The sequence below is a fragment of the Capricornis sumatraensis genome, chromosome 2, assembly GCF_032405125.1.
Source record: "Capricornis sumatraensis isolate serow.1 chromosome 2, serow.2, whole genome shotgun sequence".
NCBI lineage: Eukaryota > Metazoa > Chordata > Mammalia > Artiodactyla > Bovidae > Capricornis > Capricornis sumatraensis.
Genome location: NC_091070.1, coordinates 230,297 through 253,793, shown reverse-complemented (window position 1 = coordinate 253,793; position 23,497 = coordinate 230,297). Strand labels below are relative to the sequence as shown.

Genomic DNA, 23,497 nt, shown 5'->3' with positions numbered 1-23,497 from the left:
TAAGATTTTATATTTCCACTGCAGGGGACATGGGTTCAATCCCTGGTTGGGGAACTGAACCTATGGCTGATTGATGTAGATGTATGGCAGAAACCAACACAACAATAAATTAATAAATCAATTTTAAAAATACATTACATGTCTTATTTAGATAAAAAAAGAGAAAAGAGTATGGTATCTGGCAAAACTCCCCTTCAGAAGTGACGGAGAAATTAGGATATTCTCAGATAAAGAAAAGCTGGGAAATCTGGGACTACTAGGCCTGCACTGCAGAAGGTGTTCAAGGGAGTCCTGCAAGGTAAAATGAAAGGACACTAGATACTACCTCAAAGCCATGTGGAGAAATAAAAGAGCTCAGTAAAAGTAAATACACGGCCAATTATAAAGCCAGTATTATTGCAGCAATAGCTTTTTGTTTTCTATATAGTTTGAAAGACCAATACATTTAAGAAAAAAGAACAGTTATTAGTTTAAGCTAGTGTTACTGTAACTCTGACCTGTAATTCGAAATCTTGTTTTCTTTATACTTTAAGAGACTGATGCTTTGAAAACAAATAGTTTATGTTTCCAGGCACATAGTTTTGTGACACCAACAACCAACAGGAGTGGGGCCAGTGCTGTGACGTGGCAGTCTGTCTGCTGCTGAAGTTAAACCTCTATAAAATTCAAGTTACAGTGTTGTAACTTTGGGACGTTAAGTGTAACCCCCATGGTTAACAACTAAGAAAACAGTTATAGAATAGACAAACTGAAATGAGAAAGAAATTTAAACATTTTACTACACAAAGAAATCAACTAAACACAAAAAAGGACACGGATGCCAGAGACCAGGGACACAGAAGCTGTGAGGCACACGGCAAACGAGCAGCACAACAGGAGCCCCTCGCCATCAGCAATCACTGCAAACGTTAACAGACCAGACTCGCCCACCAAAGACAGAGAGGGGCAGAATGGTAAGAACATGCGATCCAACTGATGTTGTCTCATTCAGTTCACTTCAGTTGCTCAGTCGTGTCCGACGCTTTGCGACCCCAAAGAGTCGTGAATTGCAGCACGCCAGGCCTCCCTGTCCATCACCAACTCTCGGAGTTCACCCAAACTCATGTGCATCGAGTTGGTGATGCCATCCAGCCATCCCATCCTCGGTCGTCCCCTTCTCCTCCTGCCCCTAATCCCTCCCAGCTTCAGGGTCTTTTCCAATGAGTCAACTCTTTGCAGCAGGTGGCCAAGTACTGGAGTTTCAGCTTCACCATCAGTCCTTCCAATGAACATCCAGGGCTGATCTCCTTTAGGATGGGCTGGTTGGATTCTCCTTGCAGTCCAAGGGACTCTCAAGAGTCTTCTCCAATACCACAGTTCAAAAGCATCAATTCTTTGGCGCTCAGCTTTCTTCACAGTCCAACTCTCACATCCATACATGACCACTGGAAAAACCAAAGCCTTGACTAGCCAGACCTTAGTTGGCAAAGTAATGTCTCCGCTGTTGAATATATTATCTAGGTTGGTCATAACTTTTCTTCCAAGGAGTAAGCATCTTTTAACTCCATGGCTGCAGTCACCATCTGCAGTGATTTTGGAGCCCAAAAACATAACATCTGACACTGTTTCCACTGTTTCTCCATCTATTTCCCATGAAGTGATGGGACCAGATGCCATGATCTTCATTTTCTGAATGTTGAGCTTTAGGCCAACTTTTTCATCTCCTCTTTCACTTTCATCAAGAGGCTTTTTAGCTCCTCTTCACTTTCTGCCATAAGGGTGGTGTCATCTGCATCTCTGAGGTGATTGATATTTCTCCCAAGAATCTTGATTTCAGCCTGTGCTTCTTCCAGCCCAGAGTTTCTCATGATGGACTCTGCATGTAAGTTAAATAAGCAGGGTGACAACATACAGCCCTGACGTGCTCCTTTCCCTATCTGGAGCCAGTCTGTTGTTCCACGTCCAGTTTCAATGCTGTAAAGAGCAATACTGCATAGAAACCTGGAATGTCAGGTCCATGAATCAAGGCAAATTGGAAGTGGTCAAACAGGAGATGGCAAGAATGAATGTTGACATTCTAGGAATCAGTGAACTAAAATGGGCCGGAATGGGTGAATTTAACTCAGATGACCATTATTCTACTACTGTGGGCAGGAATCCCTTAGAAGAAATGGAGTAGCCATCATGGTCAACAAAAGAGTCCAATATGCAGTACTTGGATGCAATCTCAAAAATGACAGAATGATCTCTGTTCGTTTCCAAGGCAAACCATTCAATATCACGGTAATCCAAGCCTATGCCCCAACCAGTAATCTTGAAGAAGCTAAAAAGTTGAATGGTTCTATGAAAACCTACAAGACCTTTTGGAATGAACACCCCCAAAAGATGTCCTTTTCATTATAGGGGACTGGAATGCAAAAGTAGGAAGTCAAGAAACATCTGGAGTACCAGGCAAACTTGGCCTTGGAATACGGAATGAAGCAGGGCAAAGACTAATAGACTTTTCCCAAGAGAACACACTGGTCATAGTAAACACCCTCTTCCAACAACACTAGAGAAGACTCTACACATGGACATCACCAGATGGTCAGCACCGAAATCAGACTGATTATATTTTTTGCAGCCAAAGATGGAGAAGCTCTATACAGTCAGCAAAAACAAGACCGGGAGCTAACTGTGGCTCAGATCATGAACTCCTTATTGCCAAATTCAGACTCAAATTGAAGAAAGGAGGGAAAACCGCTAGACCATTCAGGTATGACCTCAATCAAATCCCTTATGATTATACAGTGGAAGGGAGAAATAGTTTTAAGGGACTAGATTCGATAGACAGAGTGCCTGATGAACTATGGATGGAGGTTTGTGACATTGTACAGGAGACAAGACCATCCCCATGGAAAAGAAAAGCAAAAAAGCAAAATGGCTGTCTGAGGAGGCCTTACAAATAGCTGTGAAAAGAAGAGAGGCAAAAAGCAAAGGAGCAAAGGAAAGATATAAGCACCTGAATGCAGAGTTCAAAGAATAGCAAGAAGAGATAAGAAAGCCTTCCTCAGGGATCAATGCAAAGAGAAAGAGGAAAACAACAGAATGGGAAAGACTAGAGATCTCTTCAAGATGAGCTCGATAACGGACAGAAACGGTCTATTGTCTACAAGAGCCTAATTTGAGGTCCAAAGACACAGGCTGAAAGTGAAAAGATGGAAAAGGGTATTCTGTGCAAACAGGAAACCACCGAGAGGAAGCAGAGGCGGCTGTACTGAGATCAGGCAAAACAGACTGTGGTTAGAAAGGCCAAAGAACCAAAAGAGGGCCACGCACACTGCTAGGCACCCGCACAGCAGGAAAACGCCACAGCTGTAAACACGCACACACCCAGCGACAGACCATCGCAACGCGCGGAGCAGAGGCTAACGGACCCACAGGGAGGAGCAGAGCGCTCCGCAGTTACGGGGAGGCTCCGGCACTGGCGCGCTCCTGTCCCTGCGCTGTGCCTCACAGGGCTCTGCAGATACTGCACGTCTTACAAACTGAAGGGTTAGGGCAACTCTAAGCTGAGCAAGTCTACCAGCGTCATTTTTCCAAAAGCACTAGCTTACTTTTTAATCCAGTAACATTTCGGTAATTATCACACTATTTCAAACTTTTTAATTATTATAATATTTGTTATAGTGATCTGTAATCTTTGATATTACTATTACAAAAGGATTATTACTCACTGAAAGCTCAGATAATGGTTAGAATATTTTGGCAATAAACTTTTAAAATTAAGGTCTGTGAAGATATATGAAACTGTAGTGAAAGTGTTAGTCACTCTGCCATGTCCAACTCTTTGTGACCCCATGGACTATAGCCCACCAGGCTCCTCTGTCCATGGAATTCTCCAGGCAAGAATAGTGGAGTGGGTTAACTCCCATTCCCTTCTCCAGGGGACCTTCCCAGCAGAGAGACATAACACCACTGCACACTAACAAACTACACCACAGTGTAGGCGTGACCTTCACACGCACAAGAAGGTAGAAGTGCCGCGTGACGTGCTGTGCTACACTCACTTTACCGCGGCCGTCTGGAACTCAGCCTGCAGTATCTCCAAGGCGTGCCTGTCCTCTGCTTACAATAATGAACAGAACAAGCTGGCAGCAGACAAGTAAGGACACAGAGGACTTCACGTAAGACCAACTAGATCTAACAGAAGCACACAGAGTGCTCCACCGAACAACAGCAAGAACACATTCTTCTCAAGTCCACATGGCACACTTTTCAGGAGACAACATATGTTAACCTGTAATGAAGTCCCAATAGGTTTCAAAAGACAGATATCATATGAAGTATCTTCTCTGACAACAGTGGGATGATGTATAAGTCAGTAACAGAAGGAAAACTGGAACACTCACAAAATTATGGAAATTAAGCAACTTTTAAAGATAGAAGACTCGAATTACCAAAGAAAGTGGGGACATTAGTGCCTGTTCTACAGAAAGAATTATAAGCGTGCCATGTACAAGTGCACAGCAAAACCTGGAGAACCGAGATGAAATGGACAAGTTCCTAGAAACACAAAACCTTCCAGGACTAGATCACAAAGAATTAGACAATCTGACCAAATCTCCTAGTAAGATTTAAGAAGTAGTCAAAACTCCCAACCAAAACCAATTTCTAACAAAGCAAAGTCATGGACCTGATGGCTTTACTGGTGAATTCTACCAAACATTTAAAGAAGAATTGATACCAATCCTCCTCAAACTTTCCGAGAAAACACTTCTCAACTTATTCTATGAAACCTGCATAAACTTGATACCAAAGACATAAAGACACTAAAAGAAAACTACAGACCCATCTCCCTTATAAACAACGATGCAAAAATCTTTAATACAAGCCTGGCAAAATGAATTCAGCAGCATATTAAAAGGATTGCATACCACAGCCAAATGAAATTTATTTCTGGAGTGCAAGAATGGTTCAACGTACAAAATTCAAGGTACACATCACAGTTTTCAAACAGAATGAAGGAAAAAAAAGCACATGATCATCTCAACTGATGCAGAAAAGGCATCTGACAAACATAAAACAGCACTGCATGGTAAGAAAGCTCTCAGCCAACTAGGCACAGAAGGGAACTCCCTCCACATAATAAGGGCCTCCCGCGAGGCTTCCCCGGTGGCCCACTGGCTGAGAATCTGCTCGCCAAAGCAAGAGACACAGGTCCCATCCCTGGTCCAGGAAGATCCCACACACCACAGAGCAACTAAGCCCGTGCGCCCCAGAGCCTGTCCCCTGCAAGGAGAAGCCACACACCACAGCTAGACAGCAGCCCCTGCTGTCCGCAACTAGAGAAAGCTCACATGCAGCACCGAAGACCTAGCACAACCAGAAACACATAAATACAACTTAAAAAAAAAAAAAACCTCATGTGAAAAACCCAAAACAAACATCATACTCAGTGGTGCAAGACTGAGAGCATTCCTCTAAGATCAGGAACAAGCCAAGGATGCCTGCTTTCACCCCTTCTGTTCAACACAGCCATGAAATTGAGAAGCTTACTCCTTGGAAGAAAAGTTATGACCAACCTAGATAGCATATTCAAAAGCAGAGACATTACTTTGCCGACTAAGGTCTGTCTAGTCAAGGCTATGGTTTTTCCAATGATCATGTATGGATGTAAGAGTTGGACTGTGAAGAAAGCTGAGTGCCAAAGAATTGATGCTTTTGAACTGTGGTATTGGAGAAGACTCTTGAGAGTCTCTTGGACTGCAAGGATATCCAACCAGTCCATTCTGAAGGAGATCAGCCCTGTGATTTCCTTGGAAGGACTGATGCTAAAGCTGAAGCTCCAGTCCTTTGGCCACCTGCTGCAAAGAGTTGACTCATTGGAGAAGACTCTGATGCTGGGAGGGATTGGGGGCAGGAGGAGAAGGGGACGATAGAGGATGAGATGGCTGGATGGCATCACGGACTTGATGGACGTGAGTCTGAGTGAACTCCGGGAGATGGTGATGGACAGGGAGGCCTGGCGTGCTGCGATTCATGGGGTTGCAAAGAGTCAGACACGGTTGAGCGACTGAACTGAACTGATTCAACACATTTCGATAAGCCTAGCCAGAGTGTTTAGGCAAGAAAAGGAAATAAAAGGCACACAAGAAGAAACAAAACTATCTCTGTTTGCAGGTATGATCTTCCATTGAAAATCCTAAAGATACTACCATAAAACTTAATAGTAAATGAGCAAAGTCGCAGGATACAAAGTCAACACCAAAAAATCAACTGCATTTCTATATACAAATAATGAGCAGTCTGAAAAGGATATTATAAAATGCTTCCATTTCCAATAGCATCAAAAGTAGGGCTTCCCTTCTGGTCCAGTGGTTAGGATTTCCACCGTAGAGTGTGTGGGTCCAATCCCTTGTCAGAGAACTAAGACCCCACATGCCACATGCCACAGCCAGAAACAAAGAATAAAAGTACTCAGGAATTAAACAATGAGGTAAGAGATCTGTACAATGAAAACTACAAAACACCACTGAAAGTACTTAAAGACATAAATAAATGGAAATACATTCTATGGTCATAAACTGAAGGCCTACTATAGTTAAAATATCATTACTATCCCCAAATCTACAAATTCAATGTAATTCCTATCAAGATCCCCATGACATTTTTTTTAACAGAAAATTCTAAAATTATATATAATCTCAGGGGACCCTGAATAGCCCAAACAATCATGAAAAAAAACTTTAAAACAACGAGAGCACTCTTCTCGATTTCAAAACGTACTACAAGACTACTACACTAACCGAAATAGCCAAAGACAAGACATACAGGCCAATGATTCAAAATGCAAAGTCCAGAAAGAAGCCCTCACACACACGGTCCAGTTATATTTGCCAAGGGTGCCAAGACCATTTAATGAGGAAAGAACAGTCTTTTCAACAAAAGGCGTTGGGAAAGCTGGATATCCACAAGCGAAACAATGAAGTTGGACCCTTACCTACCAACATACACAAAAATTAACTCAAAACAGACCAAGGACCTAAATATGTAACAGCTAAAAAATTATAACTCTTAGAAGAAAACATAAGAGCTTCACAACACTGGATTTGGCAATAACTTCTTGGCTAAGATACCATATGCACAGGTAGCAAAGAACCCCACAAAACATGCAAACTGAACTTCAAGAAAATTTAAGCAACTTTGTGCATCAACAGACACTGTCAACAGAGTAGAAAGGCTGCCCACAGAAAGGGAGAGCATATCTGCATGTCATTATGTGTGATACGGGATTAGTATCAGAATATGTAGAGAATTCCTAAAACTCAACAACCAAAACACAACTGAATAAAAAAGTGGGCACAGGACTTGAACAGATGTTTCTTCCAAGAAAACATATAAGTGCCCAATAAGCACATGAAAAGATGTTCAGCATCACTAATCGTTAGGTAAATGCAAGTCAGAAATACAATGAGATACCATTCTCACACCACTTAGGAGGACGACTATCAAAAAAACAGAAACCAACAAGTGTTGAAGAGGATGTGGAAAGCTGGAAGCCTGTGTGCTGAGGTGGCAGCGGTACGGATGCCATTGGAAATAGCAGGGCAGTTTCTCAAAACATCAGAAACAGAATCACTATTATCATCCAGCAAGCACACGTCTAGGTAGAAACCCAAACAAACTGAAAGCAAAGTCTCGCGACATCTGTACAGCACAGTCATGGCAGCATCGTTTGCAATAGCTAAAACACAGACGCTCCCAAAGTCTGCTGATAGATGAACAGATTGGTATGTAAACACAACGGAGTATTATTTAGCACTGAAAAGGACGGACATTCTGACACACGCTATAGCACAGACGAATCTTGAGGATATCAGAGGATGTTACGTTTAGTGAAATAAGCAAGTCACAAGAAGGAAAGGACTGCGTGACTCCACTGCCACGAGGGACTCAGTCAAAATCGGGACAACAGCAAGCAGAACGACTGGCAGGGGCCAGTGGTAGGGGAGACTGAGGAATTATTGCTTAATGGCTATAAAATTTGTTTTACAAGGTGAAAAAAGCTACAGGGATGGATGGCTGTGATGGCTGTACAATGATGTGAATGTGGTCAGTGCCACTGAAGTGCACACTTGAAATCAGTTAGAATGGAAGATGCTAGATGCGTTTTCTCACAGTTAATTAGGAAAAAAAAAGAATGACCTGGTGTGGCTCCAGTCATGGACAGTGACAGGCCAAGGAAATGAATGCCTCTATTTCCCATAATTTAGGAGCCTCAGGGGTATTTGAATAACTGATTCAATACTTTCAAATAATAAAACTTTAAGAAAGTTTCACTATAGTTAAGATGAATGTGATTGGGAGGAAAAATCTTACACTAAGATTCCATTGTGATATATTTGTTGGATAAAATCAGTATATGGTTTTGTCTCATTTATCATAGAGCTCTTTTAGGATAGAGGGCGAAAGTGCTGAAACTCCAAGCAGGAGTAAGGCGAATTTCTTTTCCTTTTTCTAAGTTCCTCTGTTTTCCATAGGGTTATTCAGTTCCACATGCTGAACAGGCCTGAAACAAGCACCGGAATAGGTAAAGCCTGAAATTAACGTAAGGTTCAGCACCATTTGGACAGAAACCACGAGTATTGATGGAAAAAGCCATTATTTTCTGTCATAGTGAACAAAAGCAGTATTAAATCCCCTTCACGCTCAAAGTTGGTTTTGGATTGGCAAAACACGTCCCATGTAACCACAACACTCCTCTGTAGCATCCACAGCAGACACCATTAATTCCTTTTCCACTGAGGTTGGCTACAGCGTCAGGATCCTGATCAGAGGTCATTAGCACACTGGATGAACCCTCCCTGTCATCCACGGCAACGGATGTGCTAGAAGCAAGGTCACTGCGACTCCTGTCCTGCCTCTCCATCTCTGGAGCGGTACGAAGGGTCCAGTATGAATCAGGCCACGTTAACAGCTGTTCCACTGTTGTCATATCCTGACTCTGAGCAGACAAGAGGCCACTGCAGTCAATTTCAGGTCAGTGAGAAAGATTACTGTAATTCCAACTTACAGTTTCAAGGCTCTGCTGGAACTCCACAAGTTTAGCTTCAGCCTCCTTATAATTCTTGAAGAACATACAGAGTTCATATATCTCCATCATCAAGAGGAGTGGGGAATCCTTTGAGGAAGAGTTTAAATGAAGTTACAAAATCCTGAAATTTAATACTGTTTTCTCAATGAATAATGCCAATACAAGAGAGGTTATAGTAAAACAAAACTGTTAATAAAGCTTCATAGTAAAGTGACATCATCTATGTTAAAAAGAACAGAAATTAAATTTATATTTCCTTCTGGAAAAAAGACCTCAGGCCAGGCACACCTACTCAGCAGCCCGTTTTCTGCCTGTCCTGTGCCTGGTCCACCACACACGAGCAGCGGATGCTCCGCTGGTGCCGCCAAGACCCCGTGGCCCTCCACTGACCTGCTAACTACCGCCTGTCTGTGGCATCAGCCAACACACTTCCATCACTTCGATGGGAGCGTTCTGTTCGGAGGATAGGAGTTTTTGAATTAGAGAGTATGGATCTGAACCATAAGTAAACAATTTACTGAAGCATTTTGAGACCCTGGGCATGTTTCTTAAGCTCTGTGAGCCTTGGTATATCACTCTTTAAAATGAGGATAATATCACTTCATAACATCCTTATAAAAACTACTTTACACAGGATTATTGTAAGAATCAACTAAAATCATACATAGAAAGCACTTTGCTAAACAAGTGATAGTTCTAGTATCATTATCTATTTTTGGCTTGAAAAAAAAAAAAAAGAAAACCCCAGGGACAGAACTAATTGAAAAAGCCAATGGTGGATATTCTGGAGTAAGGCCTTTAAACTGAGGAAAGGAATGAACTAACATCACCTTAAAGAAAAGCTGGAAGCCTCTGATCAGAGTCCTGATCTTCTGCCTTGTCAGCAATGTCCTCCAGATGACGGAGAGGTCCTCCAGGCCCCAGACGTGGCCCTCCACTGAGTCCTGAAGGGGTCCCCCTGCTTCAGCGGCAACGCGGGGCTCGACAGAGGCGATGATCCAGACACAGAGGCAAGAGACAGCACTGGCATCCTGCCCGCGGAGAAAACTCTTCAGAGCAAGAACGACTAGGCACGGACTGCCTGACTGAGGAAGCTTCCAGCAACGCTACAACCACAGATGGGTGTTCCCGGCTGAGAGCAAGTCACCTCACTACATTGGTTAAGATGACTTGAAAAGCCTTCCGACACGAAACAAACTCTAATGAACAACCAAGGGACTATTATAAGCTGCCCTGCAGAGCAAAAGTAGACCAGAAGGCCAAAAGCCTGAGGGGCTCTACGTGGGGGTCAGGGAAGCACTACGTGTAAGAAAACAAGCCTGTCCTCCACGGACCTGCCGACCAAGGGACCGTTCCGAGCATCCCCCGTCCTGCTCAAGACACCGACGAGGTCGGCCCACCAAGGCACCCTTCTCTGTGACTGCCAGCCCGGAGCCAAGGCTCTGACCGCTTAAGTTACTGAACATTAAGCCACAGGGAGGCGCACGAGATGGCCCGGGGCCTAAGCGGGAGAGCACAGGTGTCAGTGACCTGCGAGCCCACGCTGGCGCCTCACTGCCCTTGCCTCGCAGCCTCCCTGACGCCAGCCTTCTCTGTCTCCTTTCAGCGTTTTCTCCAGCCCTCTGAGTCCTTACTTTAGGCTTTTGGAGAGTCTCACCTGGAGACACGAGGCCAGGACACTAAGGACTGGGGCCTTCTGTCTCACCGCTTCTCTCAGCAGCCAGCACCAGGAGCCTGGCACCTCTGAACACTGAAGCAGAAGCTGAAAGAAATTCGTCGTCTCTTCTTTGTGTCTCTGGAGTTCCTGGGAGGACGTGCTGCAGACTTGGTCACTGTCCATTCTGGAGTTGGACACTGAGGGCAAGTTCTCAAAAGCCAGTCTTAAGTGGTCCTGAAGAACAGGGCTGAAATGCTGGAGAAGACATTTCACCTAAAAAGCATATTAGATGATGATCAAACAAGACAACCAAACTCCAATTTCAGCTGCAGCTAAAAACGTCGGACAAAGAGGCAGACTTGCTCGTTCTCACCCCGAACTGTCGGAAGTGACCGTTGTATATCAGAAGTGACCACACAATTTTAAAGTCATTTGTTATGTCTGAGTGAGTTTCCAGACTCAATCTAGAGTCACACAAACTCTTCTTCAGCTCTTTAGCAGTGATGACTAGTCCTTTGTCTGAAGCCAACCCACAGAAATCTCAGTAAAAATAGCCACCATAGCAAACGAAAGCTTATGACATACAACAGAAAGAACACTGTCTTCTGAGAAGTGCTCCCATTTCCTCTTCTTTAATAACCAGGAACAACTGGTGGCTTACCTCCTCTGGGTGGTGACTATGGAGCTGGCTGTGAATAATAAACTGTAGCCAATCATTTGCTCTGGCACATTCTCTAAGGTAAGATGTGCTTGGTTTCATATTGTGGAGCCTGCAGAACTGTGCCACTAATGCCCACTGGCTGCTGGATCCACTGGATAACCTTGTAATTGGGAGTGGATATGGGGGTAAGAGGGAAGGAACTTGTTAAAACACAGCTTTAAACTGGAAACTTAGCAAAACATAAATTTAACTACAGTATATTCTCTAAAATGCCTTTCAACAAACACCAAATATTTACTAGAAGGCTTTGAAAAAAGAACTTTCATCCATAATGCACAACAGCTTTCTCAGCATACTGGCAAAATTCCTCCCCTCCCCCAGCCCCCACGCCAGTACCAACCAAGTGTCTGTCAAACCAGCTATGTAATGTAGCGTCTTCAGGAGAACTGAGAAAACAGTCCCTCGAGAACCTGAGTGCCTAATTCCCTTGCATGACTCCCTTCAGAGTGTCAGAGGGAGGCCTGACAGGCACCTGGACTTCCTCGCTAAGGGGAGGGTACCTGCTGAGCACACGGTCAGTGACAGGAGGGACAGGAGGAGGGTGCACCCTCAGGGCTGGGGTGGCAGGGTCAGCTCCAGTGGACAGCAGAGAGGAAACATGACATCAATGTGTAAAGAGAGGGGTTTTTGTGGAAAGATGGTCACCTCACCTTCCATTATCAGTTGATATATATTAGCAAGAAAAAAAAAAAATCAAGGACATCACTTGGAGTCAAATTTTGTGAGACCCATCCTGCACCCGATTCTGACATGTTAACAGTGGAGACGTCTCAGACCAGCAGGGCCCTGGGAAAGGCAAAGCTCCCCTCCAGCTCTCGGGAACCCTCTCTAAAGAAGGAATCATCACCTTCCTTCTCCTTTCACTGATGGCAAGAGGCATTAAAATATGCTACATGAGGAAGAAGATAAGGTCTAGGGGGACTGGCAAAAGCATCTGAGAGAAGAAACACTAGGCAAATGCAGACTGGAACGGCCAAGTCTCCTGGGAGAGAGGCGGGGGCTGCAGCTCACACACCTCTGTGCTTCCTGCCGCTGAATGCCGGTCCACATGCCTTCTTCTAAGAGAACAAGCAGCTCTTCGGTGGCTGCCCTCTCACCCACAGCAAGTCTAGACAGCTTTTCAGCTGTAAGAAATTTAAACAGCACGACACGGTCAAGAGAAAAGCACGGCCAGGAACTGGGCACTGCCTCTTTCTTGGCCACAAGGCATGGTGTGCAGGGTCTTAGCTCCTCACACAGGGATCAGCCCTGAGCCACTGCAGGGAAATCCAGCCCCAACCACTGGGCTGCCAGGGGATTCCAGGGACTGGGCACTTCTACCAGCAAAGTGTGGCCCAGAGACATTTCAGAAACCCATTAAAGGCCCAAAGAAATGAGATAAAGTACAAACGTTCTGCAGAAAAAGGATGAAACAGAAGGTAACTGTTCCCCAACCACTCACAATTCAATGCTTTAGACCTATTTGTCCCTTGTCCTTTAAACAGAACGAACGACATGAAGGTGCTCTACCTAGAGACTCTCTGATAGAGTTGCACTGAGCATCTTCACTTCCACACTTGCAGTTCAAAATTATATTGGCCACTTTCATATCAACTCTGAGCTTGAGGCTGTCGAGACCAAGCAATTCTAAGAAGCATACACAGGCGGCTCCTATTGAAGATATGTGGAAGCAGGAGAGCCCTAAACCATAGGCTTCACTGCCTACTTGCTGGATCCTGAGAAAGAAAGGAATCAAAAATCACATCAGCACGTGAAACTTTTTTCTCACCAGGAAAAGCAGATGCCACTGCATCAGTGATGCCCGACGTACCGGTGACTGCGTGCCTCCCCCCCCGCCCCGCCCCCGCTCTTTCCCACGCCTTGTTCCATCCATTCAGGTTCTTGGGCGCTTTCAGCTGTCTTCTGGCTCCATAGCTCCCTAACCCTTTATATTTCACCTTTTCCTAAAACACCTGTTCATAGTCCAAGTAATTTTGCTTCCAACTTCATTCAGGGGAACATGGAATAGAATTTATGAAAGACTGTCAACCTGTGATCTTATTAATTAGAAGTATGTACACAAACTACCAAGAAAATTAATGGCACCTAAAGTGTGACATCATAAAGCTCATGCATTTTAAAGGACTCACATATGTTCTTTTATATGAACAGAAAAATTCAGAGGAAAGATACACAAGAAAGTAACCATGCTTATTTTTACTATGTACAATAGAATTGAAGCTGAGAGACAAAACTTTTTCATTTTTCACCCTGCTGATTTACTTGAATATTTTACCATAAAGATGCATTAGTTACCTATAAAATAAACCAACATACTAAATCTGTATTTCGCTGCTGATTATATAAAATACTCCTCCCAATTCTGTTCTTTACAAAAATGAATTATAAAAGACCAAGATCTTAAATGCAGAATTGACATCTTATAGAATTCCCTCTTTGAAACTGCTAACATTAGGCAAGCTCCTGGTTCAATTTTTAGAGACATGATTCTAGGATATATTTATGATATTTAAAAATATATTTTAATCTTTTTCCTATTCACAAAGTAAGACTAAGTGCGAGAATCCTAGGGTATACAGAAAAGTACAAATGAAAAATAAAACGACCAACTGTGGTATATTTCCAGTAGGTTTTTATAAACGCATGTACAAAAATACACAAATATGCTTTTAAGAGTATCTATTATGTTTTAAATACTCACAGCTGCTTGGGGGTCTTGCTCTTGGTTAATTCCTGAACCAGGAAAGTACCAAACGCAAATGACGGCCGCCCATGACGTAAATAATAAGCGTAATTCAGACGCTCTACTAAAGCATATTTACCAGCCAGGTCAGGGCTCGAGAAATGCGGGAGCTGACTCGCTGCATCTGGGGGAAAGTGAAGCAACGTCAATCCTCCGCACCGCACCATGATTCACTTCAGATCGGCATGTGGAAAACTTCAGTTGGCAACGGTGAAAGAAAACTGGTCGCTATCATCATTTTGTACCACTGTGTATCACTTTGAACCACCAAAATGTAATAATTTTATTTTAATGTGGAGCAGTAGCCCTCATTTTACACAAAAATGTGTACCTCAGAAGCCACATAAAAACCTATAAATTATGTTGTAAACCTATTGAACTTCTTATTTTAGGTGCTACAATTCTGTATTTGATGATTCTTTAAGTTCACACTGGCAATAACCCTTTAACTACAAAATCTGTTAATGATCGGCAAACAGAGCTTTTTAATTCATTCACACAGCTCATTACACAGTGAACGCCTTCGTATCCTATCTATACGAATCCTCTATTCACCAAGACCAATGCATTGTACCTTTTCCAATACTGAGAAGAATATTCTTCTCTCCACATTAATACCCTAATAATCTTTTATTATAGCTACTTTTGTTTCGGTTGTTGTATTCATGAGCACCTTATTATCTACATTATACCATCTTTCTAAGACCAGCAGAGAGTGTTTCAAAGTTCCCCTGCGCCCATGGAAAAAGCAGAAAAAACATTTTTTCTCTTTTTAGAGAAATATGAAGTCAAAAGATATGTGGATGTGGAAAGTTCATATGAAATAATTGTTCCTATCAAGCCCTAATCTTTAATTGCTTCTTAACCACTAAAGACCTATTTTAAAAAGGAGATAAAATATCTTGAACTGTTAAGGAACCATTTCTGGAAAACAGTGCATCTGCTCTTATTTTCATAGTTCAAAGCTGAAGTAAAACTGTATCCTCCCATGCAATTCCAAAGAAATTTTTACATTCTGACTAGGCTCTTAATTAAAAAAAGATTTGAAGACTTTAGAGGAGCCCATCATCTCACAAAGCTATTCCTTAAAATTACACCTCCCTCGAGATTAAAAAACTGTCACGTCTTATCTGTATTCTTTGTAAGAGCAGATTGATTTTGATAACTTAAAATTGCATGTAGAACCATTCATTCATTCATTCATTCATTCTTTACAGAGTGCACATAAAGCCAAATGAACAAATCTGAGTCTTTTTTTTTTTTGGTCACACAGCACAGCATGTGGGATCTTAGTTCCCTGACTAGGGATTGAACCCGTGCCTCTTGCAGCGCAAGTGTGGAGTCTTAACCACTGAACCACAAGGGAAGTCCCCAAACTTGGGTTTTTATTCAAATAAGACCCTGATTTTTTTAGTGGTTTGGGGGGCCAGTATGGAGGTTTTGTATAAGGGAAAGTTTTCTCTGACCTGCTGCAAGAGCCAAATTACCATGCAGCCGCCTTACGGTCACTTTCCGCGGTGAAACCGTATGAAAAGAGAAGCACGCATTCTAGTTAGATACAGCCCTCCAATTTAAACCATCGGTATTACACCTTCATTAGAATTATTTCACTTAATTTGTGCTTTATTTCTTCAAAAATGTTTGAAACTTCTAGAAACAAGGCAGGGAACAGGCCTTCAGCTCCCTCCCAGCTCCCCTAGCGCACCTGGTCGAGTGCTCCACACGCGCCAGGACGTCAGGACTCCGGCTAACCGGCGGAGCTGGAGCCACCGGAACCCGCACAGGGGATTCTGCCTACTCTCCAGGAACCTCACTGAGATCAGAATGAACATTTTCACTTGAAAATGCAGTAACACTACCTCATCCTGCACTGAGCGAACACCAGCTGAATGTCCCCCTCAGGCCCAGCGCTGTGCTGGGCACCAGGTAAATCCAGTACACCGAAATTAGAACTCATAAACCTGACATGCTAGAAAATGCATTTCAGGTACATCAGTAACTATTTATAGGGTAGGTATTATGTGAAAAGTACGGATGTGAACCCTACTTTACAGTAACACAGGCAGAGGCACCACAGGTAATGTGATATTAAAAGCTAACTCACAATGAGTAAGTGAAAAAGAAACAGAAAAAGCAGAGTTTAGGGATGGCACACAAAAAATGAGGGAAACGTTTACGGTCTAGAGAGGATGGTAGTGTGTGCACACCTGGTGCTTACCATCTAAGAGCTTTTTAAACGCGTCTCGTGACGTGTGAGGAAGGCACTGTCACTTACCTTATTTCATGGAAAACTGACGAGAGGTTAAATCAGTTGCCCCAGGTCATACAGCTATTACATGGTAGAGCCAAGACCTGTCTGATGTTAAAAATACCTACGCTTTTAACCTTTATAATATTAATACTATATTGCAAGTGAACAAGGATTTCTGGAAAGGGAGAAATGTAAGCAGAAAGTCTATATTACATTTTCCAGCAAGTACAGCACTAGTGACCTCATGACTTTTAACTCAAAGTATGTTTTCAATTCAGTTTTCTATAAAATGTTTCCCATTAAAACTACAATGAGGTATCAAGGCACTCTGGTCAGAAAGGCCATCATCAAATAGTAAATGCTAGAGAGAGTGTGGAGAAAAAGGAACCCGCCTACACAGCTGGTGAGAATGTAAACTGAACAGCCACTATGCAGAACGGCATGGAGGTTACTTAAGAAAACTAAAAACAGAGTCACCACAAGATCCAGTAACCCTACTCCTGGGCATGTATCTGGAGAGAACTCACTCAGGACGACCACGCACCCTGACGCCCACTGCAGCAGCACTATTTACAACAGGGAGGCACCCTTCATGTCCATCAACAAGTGGCCGGATAACGACGACGTGATACACACACACACACATACACACTCTCACACAGCAGAAAATATGTGTGTGTATATATACATATGCACACACATAATGGAAGATGTGAGATATATATATGCATATATGCACACACACATATATACGTACAACGGAATCCTCCTCAGCCATGAAAATAATGAAATGATGCCATCTGCAGCGGCAACATGGGTGGACCTAGAGGCTATCACACTAAGTGATATAGCCAGACAAAGACAAACAGCATATCGCTTAGATGTGGAATCTAAAAAAATGATACAAATGAACTTATTTACAAAACAGAAAGAGACTGACAGACACAGAAAGCACACTTACAGTCACCAACAGGGAGGCGGGCAGGGAGGGGTGAATCGGGCTGGATTAACATATACACACTACTACAAGTAACACCGAGAACCAGCAATGACCTACTGCACAGCACAGGGCGCCACACTGAATATTCTGTGATGGCCTATAAGGGAGAAGAGTCTGAAAAAGAGGATGTAGCTGAATCATAGTGCTGTACACCTGAAACTAACATGATGTTGCAAATCAGCTATACTTCAATTACAAAAAGGCACACCAGTTTTTTTAAGTTTCTATTTTTAAGATAGAAAGTATGAGAAAGCTAGATTGGCTTTACATAAATGATCCTCTACTGTCAACACTGCTGAAACGCTTCTAAAGCAAGAAGAATACATAATGACTTACCTCCTATAGCCAATGTGTTGGCAGACTGCCAGCCAAACAATCTGCTGGGATCAAAGGGCAACAATAACTGAAAAAGGGGAGAGGTCAAATCAGAGTTAAAGTTAACTGATTCTAAAGTAAACTAAATCACATGAAAGAGCTTCTCTCTCTCTTTCAGTCTGCTTCCCTTTCCACGGCAATTAAAAACTTCCCATCTTTCTAGATATAAATTCTTTGAAAACAGCTACAAACAAAAAAGAGGGTATGAGACACTTTTCTACTTTAATAAAAACAGAACTGGCTATGTTTCTTTTAAAGACTCTCTTCATTTCAAACTTTGTCTCCAAAGTTTACTGTCTTTTGCTAGAACCAGCAACAATTACAACATAAAAATGGGCTTTATAAATGCTTTGGAATCAGAGGAAAGAGGACCAAGCGGCTAGAAAATGCTACCATAAATACAACAAGGTGCGCTGCAGCAGGTCAGGAAAGAGACAGCTAGGCCACGGGCTAAAGCGATGCGATGGCCAAAGCAGCAATACCACCACCAAAGACAAACAGACTACGGCCAGGCCAGCCAGAGGGGACCCGTGAGCAGGGAGCACCGGCTGCCTGAAAGGCGGGGCCGAAGGCTGAGCAGACGGCGAGCAGCCTGCGGGACGGGGACAGAGGACGATGCAGGAGACAGCAGAGCTATCAGGCCCAGATTTGGATGGCGGGGAAAAGAGCAGCTCTAATTCTATTTGCGTGCGTGTGTGTGTGTGTGTGTGTGTGTGTGAGATTACTTATGGGAGTACGCTTCAATTCATTCATTCATTTATTCTAAGGCTCTCAACGAGGGATTAAACCTGGGCCACGGCAGTGAAAGTGCCAAGTCCTAACCACTGGAGCACCGGGGAATTCCAAAGCCACTCTGACTTTAGAGGAAGGGAGAATCTTGGGGTCTAGTGAAGAGGGGACACTTTCCCTACAACAACAGGACTAACAAACTGCTTCAACCTGAAAACAGAACAAACAACAACCGGAAACCACTTCTGTTTTAGGCTGATGGGACCCACTTTACGTAGTAAAACATGTATTTTTTATGCTTTTATGTAATCCACTTATATCTATGTAACCCATTTATCTCATTTCTTCAATGAGATAAGATGCCTGTGATAAATTTAAATCTAGCTGACTGCTTCCTTCAAGAAAGTTTTGCTACATTAAAAACAAACCAAAACACCCCGCTGACACATATCAGCAACAAGTAGTCTGCAGACTCACACATGCCTGGGGACCACCACATTTTTAGTAGCACAGGTCTGTAAAATTTTCACATTAGAGTAAGAGGTTTTATATTTTTATAGGATTATAGGGTTTACGTTTAACTGAAGACACTATGAGAATATCTGTACTCAGGAAAAAAAGCAAAAGCCTTCTAAAGTGAGAAATGATCAAAAGAAAGTGTTCTTTTTTTTAAAAGATTAAATTTTAAATTGAAGGATAACTGCTTTTCAGAATTTTGTCCTTTTCTGTCAAGACAGTGTTCTTAATTGAGGATCCCTCAATAGGTTTCAGGGAACCTGTGAATTCCTTTGAAATATAAGCAAAATTATATGCAATTTTTCTGGGTACAGTTTGTAGCTCTCTCACGGTCTTGAAGAAGTCTTTGTCCTGAAAACGGTGACTTAAACGAACAGCCCTATTCATTGAGGGGAGAGAGACGTTTACCAGTGGTGGCATGAGCAGCTCTCCGTGAGCAGACCAGGACGCTGGCCGACCCTGTCTACCCTCCCACCCACGTCCACCCTTCCCATGCTCTGCCCTGAACCGGACAGCGGCGTTTCCCAAGCTCACCCGTGCTTTGGCTGCCAGACACATTTGGCCACGAGAGAGTGAAGGTGGGAAGAGGGGAGGGACTGAGATGCTTTCCCCTTCCATGTTTTCTGGAGCACAAGGTTCCAGCCCTACATTCTCTTCCAAGCCCCCAGCAGGCAGCCTGGCTCTGAGTGTGTCTCTCAGAGAGGCTCCCATGGTGGGCTCAGTAACACCACTTTCCGGCAGCCTTAGGGGTGTTGATGACATCCATCTTTATCAATTTTGAGGTTGTCTCATCATGACACACTTGGCTTCTCCCTTTTGCTATCGTTCTGTGTAAGTAATTTTCTACATTAAATGGCCTACACATGGAAGACTCCGGCTTCCCAGGTGTTACAGTAGTCAAGAACCTGCCTGCCAATGCAGGAGACACAGGTTTGATCCCTGGGTTGGGAAGACCCTCTGGAGAAGGGAATGGCAATCCACTCCAGTGTTCTTGCCTGGAGAATCCCATGGACAAAGGAGCCTGGTGGGTTATAGTTCATGGGGGTCACAGTCGAAAATGACTGAGCACGCACACATCACCTTACCTGGAAGACCCAGAATGGTCTCTCTTCCACTCTGGCTGAACCCTAGCTGCTATGTCTCAGTGCTATACCTGAATGAGGTGGTAGAGTGTGATGTCGGGAGGCAGGATACTAGGGGTGGTGTACTGTGGGAACAGAGCAGCTTTAAGCTTTGGGTAAGGAGTCAATGCCATCTTCAGTAGCTGGGGATCTACTTTCTTCAGAGAGTTCTCAGTTTCTCCATTCTGAACAACCTAAATAAAAAGACAGATAATGTGATAACAGAATCATGTTTTTTCTCTTTTCCAAATTTAAGTCCTCTTTTCATAAGATGCAAGGAGTAACAGGCTATCAGCTCTAGCTCTGACTTAAGACAAACTAGCTGTGTGGCCCTGGGCTGGACACTGTGGGTCAGGCAGGCTTCAGTTTCTTCAACTACAAAATTAGAAGGTTCAGCTAGGCCAGTGGCTTTCAAACTGCATAAGGAAAATCTATTTGCAAACAGGCTCTGTTACAACAATATTCAAAATTTTAAAACATTAAATATTTAGTTGGATATTAAATTGTAAATATTTTAAAAGAAAAACACCTACTAGACTAGATGACTCTTAGGTTCTTTCTCTCAGGTCTCAAGTTATTCTATGAGTAATTTCTAACAGGTTGATTACAAACAGAGGCGTAAGTAACCATGAAGTTAAGATATACATCATATATATGCATCGTCTCAAACAGGTGGAATTAAATTAAGCTAGCGTCAGTAAGGAACTCACAGATTAGATGTTCAGCAGCATTCTTAAGTTCCCTCTAACCAGCCATGCTACACTTTCAAAAAAGCAGAGATGGGCAAATTTTCACTGGTTTCCTCATAAAAGTTTTTAAGGGTAGCTAAAAATTATGATTTCCTTTTTAGCTCTCAAAGAGGTCAAATAATAGAGAATAATTCCCAAGCCACAGATTCAAAGTATACTTACTCCAAGGAGCAATTAGATCTTGAGTCCATCCTAAAAACAAACCTGGGCTATCAGAGAGCAAATAAAGGGGGAAAAAAAAATCTCTACACAACATTCAGTTGCCCCTTGTATCCACAGGGGATAGGTTTCAAGACCCTTACAGATAACCAAGATCTGAGGACCTCAAGTCCTTCAAATAAAATGCTGTAGTACAGTCGCCCCCTCCATACCTGTGGATGCAGAACCCCCGGATATGGAGGGCTGACTGGATCGGTCTCCTTTCAACTTAAGAGGATATGACATAAAGCTTAAAAATTCACTATTGTTTCATACTCTTTAATGAAATGCTGGTACGTGGTCACATTTTAAATCAACTGAGACCTAGAAGATCCACAGGTATTTCTGCTAAATTCATCATCAGTCCTAGGTGCCATAACATGTGAAAGTGCTGTCCATACCTGGCTGACGCCCCCAGGGGCATACACTGTGGTAGCAAGGGCCAGGAGGGTATGTCCTTCCAACAGCATACTGCTGACACTGGCCTGGTTGCTGGGAATCAGTATCTGAGCATTTGCAAGGCTAGCCTGGAAGATCAATCTGGGATCTGAAAAATAAGAAAGCGCATTTTTCTCCTTGAGAGAGAAACACTAAGCTAAGAATCACATGGGCTTCCCATGGGCGGCTCATATGCTAGAGAATCCGCCTGCAACGTGTGAGACCCGGATTCAATCCCGGAATTAGGACGATCCTTTGGAAAAGGAAATGGTAACCCACGCCAGTATTCTTGCCTGGAGAATTCCATAAACAGAGGAGCCTGGAGGGCCACAGTCCATGGGGATGCAAAGAGTAGGACATGACTCAGTGACTCAGACACACATAAGAATTATTTAATTCTAAGAAAGAAAATGAATTTTTAGCTCTACCCACAGTAAGGACTTTCTAAATGTAAAAGCAATAGGAAATCAGATTACAAAGGGAAAGAAAAATAGATGTCTACATAACAATAAGAACTTCCATTCAGGGAACGGAAACAAGGAAAACTGAAAGGTAGTAATGAACAAGGGGAGAAATAAGCAAAAGGCAACAGCCTAACAGTTAATGTCTCAACAAAGAGCTCATACAGAAGCCCAAGATACTGACTCTAACAGATAAATGGACAGAATAACTCTTTTACAAAGCAGAAAATATAAATGCCTGACACACAAATATATATAATTTATTAGCAATAAAAATGCAAACTAAAACAGGAATTAGATACCATAGATCACCTGCTTCTTAGATAAAGCTTGAGTCTAGATTATGGTCAAATATTTGTCTACAGTTATATGACTTATTTAAAGAGTTTACAATTTAAATTCCATTCAAAAGACTGGTTATTTATCTAAAGCAATTTCTGTTTTAACACTGGACACCCATACCTGTTAAATTACTGGAAACTTGTCGACACTGAACTAAAAATTCAAACCAAGGGTGAGCCTCATGTAATTCTTTTTTTCCCAAAAAAGGACAATTTGAAGGACTAAGTCTGTATATAAAACAAACACACAAAATATCTGATTAACATAAACAGTAAGACAGATAATTACAACCATGTTTGCTCAGGTGATATCTAGCATTAAAAAAAAACCAATAAACGAACTCGGCACTTAAAAAGTAAACAGAACTCCATACACTCCCAGTCTTACAGTATGGTTTTCATATGCCTTACATATGATCTGGGAATAGAGACAATTTGAGAGACAGAGATAATATCACTTAAAGTTTCCTACCATGATGAAATTTTACCAACGCTGTATAAGATTACCAGAACACCTGTATGCTTTAAGCTCTTTCTCAAGCTGAAGAGATGACTGAAAACTTTCATATAACTAAGAGGAGAGGGGACTAAGCAGTTAACGGTCGTAACAGGGCCTCTGACAATGTGGCTTTTAAACCCTCACTTGCCAGTAGTTTTTGGGAAAATATTTCTGTGTTCAAGTAGGCCTCAATGATATGAACAAGAAATACATCCTTTGCTTGAATTCCTAGCCTATTCTACACAAAATAAATAAAAATATTCTCATTCGCAGATGAATGCAGGTTCTGGAATCAAATATAACTAAATCTAACTTTAGCATTTACTAGCTGTGCACCTTAAACAAGGCACTAGGTCCCTCTCAAAGCCTCAGGTCCCTCATCTATGAAATGGAGGTGTGAATAACCACCTCACAGGAGTTTCTGAAGGTCAAGTGAGCTAGTGCACATAAAGCACTAAGAACAGTGCCAGACACACTGCAAGTGCTCACTATCGCTGTCATCGTCATTGCTGACCCAACAGCAAGCAACACTGGCCACAGACACGACTGCGCCGGCTGATCTTAAGTAAGTATACATACTGATGTCTGACTACCTAAATATAAACTTTAGAGCATGTCTAAGATACCTCGCAGTGGCTATGAA

The 23,497-nt window shown here is 42.7% G+C and overlaps 1 protein-coding gene across 1 annotated transcript in view; it reads right to left on the bottom strand.

The window, feature by feature from the left end:
• Positions 1-23,497, bottom strand: part of SPG11 (SPG11 vesicle trafficking associated, spatacsin) — a 74,844-nt gene that overhangs the window by 22,988 nt on the left and 28,359 nt on the right. Inside the window, exons 17-27 of the mRNA XM_068965609.1 lie at positions 22,477-22,583; positions 21,517-21,662; positions 20,201-20,362; positions 17,764-17,830; positions 14,135-14,300; positions 12,943-13,148; positions 12,449-12,557; positions 11,374-11,533; positions 10,713-10,985; positions 9,886-10,086; positions 9,035-9,142 (exon numbers count right to left, since the gene is read on the bottom strand). Of these exons, the coding sequence (XP_068821710.1) occupies positions 9,035-9,142; positions 9,886-10,086; positions 10,713-10,985; positions 11,374-11,533; positions 12,449-12,557; positions 12,943-13,148; positions 14,135-14,300; positions 17,764-17,830; positions 20,201-20,362; positions 21,517-21,662; positions 22,477-22,583 (1,705 nt within the window). The remainder of the gene's footprint in view (positions 1-9,034; positions 9,143-9,885; positions 10,087-10,712; positions 10,986-11,373; positions 11,534-12,448; positions 12,558-12,942; positions 13,149-14,134; positions 14,301-17,763; positions 17,831-20,200; positions 20,363-21,516; positions 21,663-22,476; positions 22,584-23,497) is intronic.